The sequence below is a fragment of the Cyrtonyx montezumae genome, unplaced genomic scaffold (assembly GCF_038088225.1).
Source record: "Cyrtonyx montezumae isolate F1298 unplaced genomic scaffold, pur_monq_1.0 scaffold_3, whole genome shotgun sequence".
NCBI lineage: Eukaryota > Metazoa > Chordata > Aves > Galliformes > Odontophoridae > Cyrtonyx > Cyrtonyx montezumae.
In genome coordinates, this window is record NW_027072034.1 from 1,268,848 (window position 1) to 1,280,979 (window position 12,132).

Below are 12,132 nucleotides of genomic sequence, written 5' to 3' on the forward strand. Positions count from 1 at the left end.
AATTGGCAAATCTGCTACAAATTGTTCTATACACGTTAACAGATAAAAAATTTCTTCACACTGATTTGCATGTTGGGAGACTGTTCCAAACAGTTTAGGGTGTATTTGTATGACAGCCCATCTACAACACTTCTATTGCCATTTTCTACTCCAAATCTACAGGAGCTGATGTTATTACACAGAGCCTTTTGTAAAACTGAACTTTTGAAAGGACTAAAAGATATGATGTAGCTAGATGTAGACTTGACTGAAACCTTGGCTGAAAGTTTTCTAATGCTGAAAATATTGTCTTTGCCATCACTGAAAAGTACACTTTTCTGTTGAATGGAATGAATGGTTTTTGATTAGAAGTAATTAATTTGGGACTTCATTAGCACATCAATTCTCTTCTGTTTTAGCAGCAGACTTGTTCCACTTAGCATGTCAGAAATGCTGAGCATGCACCCTTCAAGTGACAAAAATCAACCCAATTTCTTGCCAGACTGGACTGTGCAAGAGTAAAATTACACTTGGAACGATAAGTGTACGAGGTGGCTACATATGTACACAAATTCACATGGCTCAACTGAAGGGAAAAAGTAACTATGTATTTGAAGCAACAAGTTTTATGAAACGGAACAATTTCTGTAAAAAAAAATCCATCATTCTAATCAGTGGGGGGAATGACAGGAAAACACCTATGTTCCCACAATATGCAGCTCGGGTGAAAAAGTGAGCTAAGGGTAACTGTGAATTTGGACTTCTATATAAGGAACCTGAGCATTCTAACATTTCTTCTTTTTGCCTGCTGCTCAGTGTAGTTAAAGTTGCAGACTAGAGTTGCAGCTAATTTTTTGACATGCTTTAAAAAAATCAAATGCATTTTATACTAACAGATATGCTTATTCCATGTTTGTGAACTTTATGAATTATTGATATGTTCTCAGGTATTTTCTTGTACAGCACGTTAAGTGGTGTGGAGGTTGCTTCTCTTTCTAAAGGACCCTAACAGGGTTGATCTAGCTTCAGTATTCAAGACAATGAATCAGGAAGTCATCTTGTATTGTGTGCATCACCAAGTGACGATGAATTCACTGCATTTCTAAGAAAACTCTTTCAAGCATTAGTTATCAGATTGAAAAAGTTCATCCAAATTTCATTATGTCTTTTACTTGCCAGATTGAAGACTTCTCCAGTTGTTAGGAAATGCTTTACAGGGAATCCTCTCTCTCTCAAATGTTCACTTCAACTTTTCTGAGAGTTACATGAACCATTAATTCTATCAGCACTTGGCATGCTCTTTGACTGTACATCACTCAGGTAACACCCATGATTATCTCCCATTTACAAGAACCTTTTCTTAAGTACAAATACTGATCTGGAACAAAGCACTTCAAGATAGGCCTCAACACATTATTTACAGAAGTAATATTGTCTTTTTTAATATATATATATTTAAATATTTTCCTAATTATGCAACTTTCCCAAAGGAAACAGAAGACGTTTGATTAGCACAATTCTACCAACATGCACATACCTCACGTAGCTGTTCAACAAGCTCTCTCTCTTCTCTCATCTGCTCCATTTTTCTTCGAATTGTAAATTGTGGGTCGATCGATTCCAAATTTCTTTGTGGTCTTAAGAACACTGTGGTTTTTAAGATGACAGATTTTAGTTTAAAAACAACCACTTTGATTTACTCATTTCTAATGAAGCAAAATCCTTCAGCACTGTCTCCAACAAAAATTTTCTCTGCCATGAGGTGGACAGCTCCAAATAGCATCAGATACTACCAATGGAGTTGCTATTTTTTTTACCAAACACTAATCCTGAAAAGCAGCTTCTGTCAGATGACTAAGCACTAGCATTGTACCATAGACATTCTGCTCTAACTTGGCAGTCAGCGCTTCTTTTAAGCAGAACTCTCTCCTACAATCTGGTGAGACATGTAACCGGGTGTGACAAGCATCCTCCTAGATAGGACACAACTGCTTACTGGATAAGGTTACATTTAAAAAACAAACTTGCCAAACAAAATAATGTGCTTGATTTCTAGAAACTTTGTTTTTATAAATATTCAGTAAGTCTGCCTACATTAAAAAGTCATATTGTGAACAAGCATTGCAAAAACACTCCCCAGTACTCCCTCCCATCAATCCTATGTCTGTGGACTGTATGACTTCAACAGTTATAGAACCTTGGAATAATTTCATGAAATCTTTGGACATATACACCTGCATAGTTTGTCTTTTGATGAAGGACTTTTTGAATGGGTATGAAGAACAAGAAGACACATGCTCAATTATAGTGACACAAAACACAATCGTCACCGCTCAGACAATTTACGTGCCAACCTAATTACTAAAGCAAAAGCTAATGCTTGAGAGAGAAGGATTCTGTATCACTAATTTCCTCTCTCCTGAATGCAACATGACATCCTGAGTACCAGTTAAAAGAGTGCAAAACCTTTTTTCACCTGCTTTACACACAGCTACCTCTCAATCTTAATTTGTTAATTTAACACAGCTAAACATTCAGATTTGTATCCTGCTGAGCCATTATTACAGAAAAGCCAACTACTAAATGTAACAGACTGGTTAGAGAAATTTTCCAGACATTGAAGGAGCCTTGGTCTTTGTGAGTAGGCTAAGTTTCCTGCAAAGAACAGCAATCAGCACAGACTCTTGCATCAAATTCACTAACAGGCTTCTCTCCAAGGAGGTTAACTCACTGAGGACTAAATGCATTACAAACAGTTTTTCCATGCTATATCTTCATGGAACACTATCCAAAGCTCAAAACAGTATGCCTCTTTGCTCTAGTTATGGCTGTTAAGATTGTACAACAAAACTGACTGCCAGAAGCTAAGGAGACCACAGCCCTCCCCTGTGTTAGTATCTTCCCCCTCTGTTATGCAGTCAACAGAGGGAAGTGGAAGGGAAGAAAGCCACATCTAGGATGACTGCAGCTTGCTGAAATTGAGGAAGAAAAGAGAGGATAATCACTGAGTCAGTCAGTAACATGATAAAACATGACAGTCTTTAATTTCCCTAAAGGACAAATCAGCAAATTTTACCCCTACAGTAAAAAACAAACAAACAAACAAACAAAAGATTAATTACTAATTATAAAGTAGGTACTCATAAGCGTAACCAGAGTAATTCTAGTGAAAATTATGACATCTCAATTTTTATCTAGTACACAATTCACTCGATAGGCTGAGTTTTCAAAATCAGTCAGAACAAATAAAATACAGAACAAAATAAGAAATTGAGATCCTGGTAGATGGAAATTTCATCTACATTCTGACAAAGAAAAATGTTAATGAAGCCCCAAAATCAGGAGAGGGTCAACATATGAAACTGCATTCCCTAGCGTCTAGGACTCCTGATACACAAAACAAAGTCTGTGTGTGAGAAATATTCTGAAATACCAGACAAGTCCACTGACCTGACATCTCATCTAATTTTAGGCAGGTGGAATAAGTAAAATAAAATAATCCAAGCTACTTTTCTAGTCAAAGGGGAACAGACACCATCTAATGTAGCTCAGCGAACTGGAAGTGATTGTTGCTTGCTTATTGAAGATGGAGCTCCAGACATACCCATAGGTTACTCACTAAAGGCACAAGACACAGTAAGTTATCAATTTTTATTTCTTCCATTATTTGACTCACAGAATCATTATGTAACTAGCATTTCAGGCAACTGAAATTTGTTACTCTGCTGTTAAATCAGTAAATTTAGGAAATGCCATATTAAAGGCCATTTGCTAAACAAAATTGCTTTTAATGAGAACACTCATACATTACAGAGTTAGTAATCTTCCTCCTAGAAGTCATCAGAAATCCCACTAGCTCAGAATTACAGATAACGGCTGCACTGCATACCCCTTTCCAGGTGGTCTATATAGCTTCACCACTGTCACCATCAAGAAGAACCTATGCATAGGTACATGTACATGGCAACTAAAGTCACTTATTGTGCTGACCTCCCAGAAATGATGTAACATAACCATGTCTTGAGAAGCAGCACTTTCATGGCTGTAGTGACGTTTAATCTTTGCCTTTCTTTAAGGGCAATCACAGAGTAGACTTCTATTTACAGAGCACTGTGTGTCAACGGATATATGTTTCATAACATTCTGTACAGAGGTATAACTGACTTCTGAATATATTCATACCCAAACATACAGAGGCTGTTAAAAATAACTGCTGTAGCAACTGCTGTCATGAAGCATAACAATCTATGTATATGGCTTAACTAAGACATTTCAAAAGTATTACCTATTAATTTAGATAACTTTAAACACTACCAATTAGTACATATGTGAAAGCATATGTGGTGAAAATCAAACCACTGGAAATATCAAAAATGTTATCTAATAAAGCATATGATTTTTTTTACAGTCCTAAAGTAACTCCCAGCTTCTCAATGTGCAGGAATTCTTAACCAAGGAGTTCTATTAAGCTCCAGAAGAGCACTGAAGTAACATTTATTTTTCTGGATTAGGAAATCTGTAACAATTTATAGGAGACTAAAATAAAGAATTTTTTTTTTGCCACATTTATAAAAAAGCAGTAATTTAAAGTAAAGACTTTCATTTCGGAAATAGTTCACTGCACAGCTTTAAAAACTGAGCAATTCTTTCTTCCACATATTAAATACTTAAATGCTCAAAGAGTAATACCATATTTAAGTGGTATTAGAATAGCACTGTAGCTTTAGTAGCAGCAGCAATGTGTCAGATTCTCTATTAAAGCATCATTTATTAATTATGTCCAATTTCAAAGGTAAAATGCAGTTTTAATATGGTCTTCATTTAGTTTGGCCCTAACTGTTCTTTGTTCAAGCCTTTGCTGAGTCCAAAAGAATGTTCCAAACATAGTTCAGATTTCAGACCACAAACACTGCTAAAGAAATGCAAATTCCAAACTTAGTTATTCAATTCTATTCATGAATGCACTAAGTGGAAAACTGAAGGCTAATCTCCTCGCAATGGGAAACTGCAATTAGAACTGAATGAATGAAATCAGATTAACTAATTTATATATTAAAAAACCCAACACACACAACTTGAAAGTATTACTTATAAAAGTTCCAGCTACTTACTCAATCTAAAGAAAAATATTCTAATACAGGAAGGTTCAGCAGTCTTAGCTATTGCTTGCTTCTCTGCATTACCCGTGTTTTCCAGCAAGGGGAGCCCATACGTCAAACACATGCCTGAGGGTCTATTTCTTCCTCTTATAGGTAGTAAAACAGAGTTTTTGCTTTCTGAATCCGTGGTTAAGTAATTATTATGTATTACATCATTTCAACAAGTTCATTGATTAATAATTAAGAAGCATGCAGTATGTATTTTGCATATTACAGTAAGGGACAAATTTCCTTGTAAAACTTGTACTTTTTTGCAGTGAACGTATGTGTATTACTTAAAGCCCATCAAGAACTGAGTATCCTAAGTACTTAGTTGACAACATTATCCATCAGACAAGTAACTAAATGGTTTAACCTGTGTCTACTAATGTATGACAAGAAGGGTAAGATTAATGACAGGAAAAACTGAAGTAAAGCTGAAAAGTTATAGTCAGATATATCTTCATTTGTTTTATTCAGTTCAAATTTAAGTAACAGTGAAGTTGTTATACTGTTATTTGCTAGATTAAAAACTCTCTGTATTATGGATATTGGTCTTATGAGACCTGTCTGTTGCACGCCTTATCATCTGCCAGAAATTCTGGACTCCTCCTCCCCCATTACTGAGCAGTTGCCAGAAATTCCACTACAGAAGAAATGACATTGAATAAAGTATTAAGATGCCACTGTGATGGCATTTCTATATCAAAGGCTAAGTCTACAGTACCAAGCTGCACAGCAATGATGCCTGGATCTGAGCACTGGCCTGTGAACATCCATGCTGTTAAGTTATTGCTTCCTGGCACAGTTTTGCTCTGTGCAAATCTACTTCTCTTCTACACAATATCTTGGTTCAGTTGGGAATACCCTTTGCACAGGCAAAGGTACTGAAAGGTAAACTGAATGTAGACATCCTGTTTTGGAAAACAAGAGTGTTTTGGTATGGATTTGAATCACATGCCAACTAATCTCAGTGCTGTAGAATGGTTTCTAGTTCATTTTACTTCCTAGCAGAGTAAGATATGTCCAAGATAACAATCAGCCTTTGAAAAACTCTAAACAGAAAGGCAACAGTCCTGCTTTTAAAATAATATTAATGATAATAATAATAAAGACAGTGAAAGCAGTTTTCTGTTGTAACTGCCAAAGGTAATAAACACTAATATTTGCATTTGTCTTCAGGTTTGGATAGCACAAGAGATGTAGCTGCTCTAAACATACATGCAGTACTTAGTCTGCATTGCTCATGTCATCTAAATAGTAAAACAATAACAAAGCTAGTTTAACATAGATGATAATATTTACTGAACTCTTAAAAATATCACCAAAATTAAGATTGAATCATAAACCGGTAGAAATTGGTGAAGTACCACTGGAATTTATAGCACAGTTTATGTGAGCATACATAAGAAGTCAAAAGTGAGTGTGAAAGCTCAGGTTACACTGTAATATATTATGTCACTATACAGTGCAGACGTAAATGATTACACAACCTGAAAGTCAGGAAGAGAATCAAACCCTGCAGGTTACTGAGTCCCTAGCTACTGCCAGCCTTCCATGACATAATTCTTTAGTGCATGTATATATATTTATTAAAAAAATTGAACTAATATAATAAATTTATTTTCCATAATAAACCTAAACAACAGCAAGGAAAAAAACTAATTTGGATTTTAGAAGATGAAGATAGTGACCTTGTTAATTAAAACTTACTTCAAACACAGCTTTCCAGCACAATTTTCCCTCTGTGTGCCCTTAATTTCCTTATAACAAAAGCTCCACTAATACAATTCCTTATGTTAGCCAGTTTCTCGAACTGTATCATTTATAGTATTTTCAAAGTTTCATAACTGATGAAAGAATATTACTGATATAAGATTTTCTTGCAAAAACTAAGTACGTTAGTAACATAAAGTTTTAGCTGGTTGATGTTTATAGAATATTATATCCAACCACAGAATTCTGCACATGGTATCAAAATTGAAGCGAGCAGTAATAATTAGAAAAGAAAGAATTTGAGTAGTTAGAAGTATTAGGTTAGCACAGGGCAAATATTGTTTAAATAGTAACTGGAGAAAGTTATTTCTGAATTAAAAGCAGTTCAGAAGGAGGGAAGAATACAACTTAAAAGGTGTAATATGCCTAAAGAGACTGTATTACAAAGAATTAAAAGATTTCTTTTCTGAACTGGGGAAAAATGCCTATTGCTAGAAATCATTTAGTACAATAGTAACCTTGTCTATCTTTAGTAACAAACAGCTGTAGATTCCATCCTGACTAGGTTTCTGTTGGACAGATGTCAGTGGTCTCTTGCTTATCTGAATCCTTCAGCTTTGTTTCTTCTTGGATTCCTTCTCTAATTAAGTTAATACACCTGCATCAACAATTGCAGATGGGAGCTAAATATTTTTAAGTCAGTTTTTATTTTTAAAAAGTCATAAATACAGAAAAGTTGCTTGAGTGTAACTTTTATAAACTCCTGAAAATAACTGTAGTAAATAAATCTGTACTGGAAATAACTCCAGGAATGGTTATCACAGGAAAAGTTGTTTTGCCAGATTTGAAAACAGTGACACTCTGAACTCATTTCCTTTTAATACTACGTATTTTACAGAAAGATAGCATGCACCCTCTGAGACATTTGGTGTGATAAACTTTCATTTAAGAGTACTAACTTTCATTCTTAACCATGTGGGACATCAGCCACAAAGAGTTTTCTGAAAACAGAAAGTTAAGTAAATTATGTATGGAACACCTACCATTGTCACTGTCTCCTTCAGATGGTAAACTGTAGCTAAAGCTGTCCCATGTTTGTGCCTGTGTAAGTGTGTTGAAGGAGACAGAAGGAAGACTGAGGGATGGGTCTGCTGGAGGAGAGTGACAGCCAGTCCAACCATGGTGGCATAAGGACCGGGGTGGGGGGAAAAGAGCGGGCAGCAGCATTTCATATATGGTATTAGGGTTGTATGGCAATGAAAATGCAGTTCAAAGGTGATTAATACAAAATGCGTAATTTTGGAAGAAAAGAATGAAAGGAAGGTGGTGCAGAATAAAAAGAACGAAAGGTTATATGTTAGTACTTGCAAATCATACATCCTACATGCAGTTAAGCCTAACAAGATCATCGTAACCACAGCGTTTCACAGAAATTGTTTATAATCACATTTTAAGAAAAAGTACCCATAGATTTTTCATTATAGTCTGACAAAAGCCTCGAGCCTGTGAATCAATAGGTAAATGCATCTCTGTCAAGTTTCAACTTTCAAAGTAGTTTGGCAAAGAAGAATTTAGTTATTTTTGCAACTGTCATAAGAACACTACACCCCTCAAGAAAATGTATGCATACATATGAAAATATTGTTACACTAACTTCCCAGCTCATTTCAATTGGTAGCAACTACACTGAACTCTCATTTAATCCCTTGAATTCTTGTCCTGTTGAAATATGTCCTGTAAGTATGTGCAGCAGAAATGTTTTCCTTTTGCTTTGGTCGCATAATAGTTTATGCAGCGCTACTTATACTTCTTGCTAACTCCCCCACCATTAAGCCCAAATTTACTACAGGCCCTCGGAAAATTCCAGTCCTTAGCAACGTTGGCAGTTTCCATGGATAAGAGTAGAGACATGCCACAACTCCAAAGGAAGATCCAGAGTCTGTACCACAAGCCTTGGCACAGCTGCTCTGTATACAGCATTAGAACAAGAACAAATCACTGATAATTCAACAGGGCTCCCTAGAGCACACATGACTTCGTATGTCCAGAGATGCTGCAACAACATAGCCTCTCCATCCTTTCTGCCTTCTGTCTTCCTACTACACCTCCTGCTTTCCTCTCAAATCCTCCTGTGGACCTTTACATTCTTACTTTACACATCTTACTTTACACGTCTCCTGACTTGGTTGCAGAAAAGCTTTCCTCAGATCTCCACTCCACAGTGTTTCAGAAATGAACACAAATATCCTTAAACTATCTCATCTCTGTTTATCTTCAGCACATCATCCATCCTTTCAGGGCTTTCCACCAGGTTCCTACCTTTCATCACAGAATTTAAATCTCTCCTTCCTTACCGTTCACAAATGTCACTCCTTAAGGAGTTTTTCCTGTATCTGATGACAGCTCCATACCATTTCCACCACCAAAATGAGTTCCTTCCTCTCTTCCTGGTTCACGTATGCTTCATCTACTTCACTGCACACACATTCTCCTCAAAATGAAATGTAGATTACATACTATCTCTGCTCTGAATGGTAAACTGCAACCACTGAAAACCACTACAGGACTAAAAAACTGCAAGAACTAGTATTGGGAGGGAGTCCAAGGTAAAGCTTAGCTCTCAATTTATACCATTCCAGTTTAGCAATGGGGAACTTAATTGTATACTTTCTCCTTCCCTCAAAATTCTGGAATCTGTATTAACAAGATGACAATTCAGGCAATGGTGTACAAAACTTCACCTCAGACTTTCCTCCACGTTTAACTACTCAAGAGTTTTCTCTCTTCAGGTACACATTTTTAAAAGCCTCTTTACTGCTTCTGATGACTGGGACAATAGGTCAGCCAAACCTGAGCAAAGACAACACCACTCAAACTGAGCAGATTTCAACACGAGGTAACAGAACACTGATTTATGGAAAATAAAAAGCAGTCTAATTATACTGGCAACTAGGATTCGTATGGTTTTCCAAAGTACACAGACAATTGTATTAGTAGTGAGATGTTTATATCTCATTTTAATGAATATGGCAAGAACTTAGTGAAACTCAGTTTCTATAATTGTTATCATCTGATATTTTAATTAATTCATGAATCAAGTGCAGAAGATTCAAGTTTAGTAGCTATTTTGAGTGAACTCCACTACCAAGAACAAAACAGTGGTCCTAATTGAGATTAGGATTATTTATTCTTTTCAAGAGTGATTTTACCTCTTTTCAAATAGAGGATGGATTTGAGAAGCCCATTCACTATAGAATATTCATAAGTATAAAATAATCTGATTTTTTTTTTTTTTAGATCTTATTAGTTTCTGTGTAAGCAACCGATCCTTGAAAAGAATCTGTCAAGAAATCAAAATGCTATTACCTCTCAAAACATTTTCTTTGGATACTGAGTCAGCCATCAGATATAAATTTTCCCAATATTTTGCCTAGCATTAAAATGAAAGACCTTCAGTCCTGAAAACATACCAGAATGTACTAATATAGTATATACTAACAAAGAAGCTTAAGCCACAGTGTGTGATTCTACTTTTACAAAGCACTACCAGAAATCTGGAACACTTTGCTTTCAGATTTGGAAGAGATATAATTCAAGTCATGAAACAGTGAGGGGAACAAAACCAAATAAAAAGCAACATTCATTACAAAAAGATGAAAACAAACATACTGAAAATAAGCTCTCCAATTTCAGAAAGGTATGTTTGCATATATTTTCATGGAAATTTGCCATGCTTTTCCCCAGAGAACATGATGTACAGAGAATATTTTAAAAATCTATAGTGCACTCAGAAGATTTGCAGGAGTAAGTGACTCAAGTAAAAAGCCAGAATTAAGTAAATAGCTAAAAACTGTTTCTGATGAGTTCTACTAAACTTTCCCCTAAAGTAATGAAGAACTTGAATGAAAAAGCTATCAAAATTAACTATACACTAAGCTGAAAACCTTTTCTGGACCACAGAATTGCTGAACCTCTAGACCAGCTTGCTCAGCTTTGGGGCAATGAAATATATAACTAAGAAGCAGAAATTAAGACACTGAGAGAATCGTTCAAACTCGCACAAGACTTGTAACAAAAGCTTTAAAAGAAAGACAGAGAAGGAACTAGTTGCGGCAAACTAGCAGGAAAAACATGCAGGATTCACAAATAGGCTAGTATTTTGAGCCACATAATACATTTATCTGTAATTTTTTCTTAGGTGCTGGCAAAACAGATTTCAATACTACTTCCTTATCAATTATAGAGCAGCAAGATGGGAGGAAACAATATTCATTGTCCCTACTCCAACAGAAGGTTTTATTTTGCCACATTGTGTTACATAGCAAACATACTGTTGATTTATCTGATGTTAGAATTAAAGTTTTACTACTGTTGAATTCAACTGCCTTACTGACATATAAATCTAAGGTAACATCACTGAAATCCATGCAATGAAGTAAAAGACCACAGAGATGGTGCTCAGTTGGTGACTCTGTGGTGTACCATAATGGAAAGGGAAATAAATTCAGAGAAATGGGTTTTCTATAATCCACAGATGTAACCAAACATTACAGTAATGGCATAGTCAATGTTTCAAATACTGAAATTTGCATTGGTACAGAGCAGAAAAACAGAAGATTATAACTGTCATTAGTATTTAATGACATTACATGGATTCAGTATACATGAGGGGAAGAGATGGAAGAGTTGTGCAGGTCTGGGTCTCCCAACACTAGTCTTGTAAGAATATTGCAGGAGACTGCAACCCCTGCAATCTAGTCCTTTTGGAAATTCTCTAAAAAAATTAACTAGGCTATTTTTGGAAAGTGTATATTTCCCTTTATGTATTACAGTCATTAGATATAGAACATCTTCAGACAACTGATACTCCAAGACTAGGAAATGTGTATTAAACTAACTTGAACGCATGACCGGTACAGGTTGGGGGTTGACCTGCTGGAGATAGTCTCTGAGGAGAGGGACCTGGGTGTCCTGATGGATGACAGGCTGGCCATGAGCCAGCAGTGTGTCCTGGTGGCCAAGGCCAATGGGATCCTGGGTTGCATTAAAAAGATCATGGTTGAGGTGATCCTCCCCCTCTACTCTGCCCTGGTATGGCCTCGCCTGGAGTACTGTGTCCACTTCTGGGCTCCCCGGTACAAAAAAGACAGGGATCTCCTGGAAAGAGTCCAGTGGAGGGCTACAAAGATGATAAAGGGCTGAAACTATTCAGCCTGAGGAAAAGAAGACTAAGACAGAATCTGATAAATGCTAATAAATACAGGGTGGTGGGAGGGAAATGGATGAGGCCAGGGCTCCT

The 12,132-nt window shown here is 36.2% G+C and overlaps 1 protein-coding gene across 9 annotated transcripts in view; it reads right to left on the bottom strand.

The window, feature by feature from the left end:
- Window positions 1–12,132, bottom strand: part of LRCH1 (leucine rich repeats and calponin homology domain containing 1) — a 115,236-nt gene that overhangs the window by 20,160 nt on the left and 82,944 nt on the right. For all 9 annotated transcript variants that reach the window (XR_010622609.1, XR_010622608.1, XR_010622605.1 and 6 more), the window contains one exon: window positions 1,517–1,626. Coding sequence is in view for 2 of the 9 variants with exons in the window: in XM_065743930.1 (XP_065600002.1) it covers window positions 1,517–1,626 (110 nt within the window). In the remaining 7 variants the exon portion in view is untranslated. The remainder of the gene's footprint in view (window positions 1–1,516; window positions 1,627–12,132) is intronic.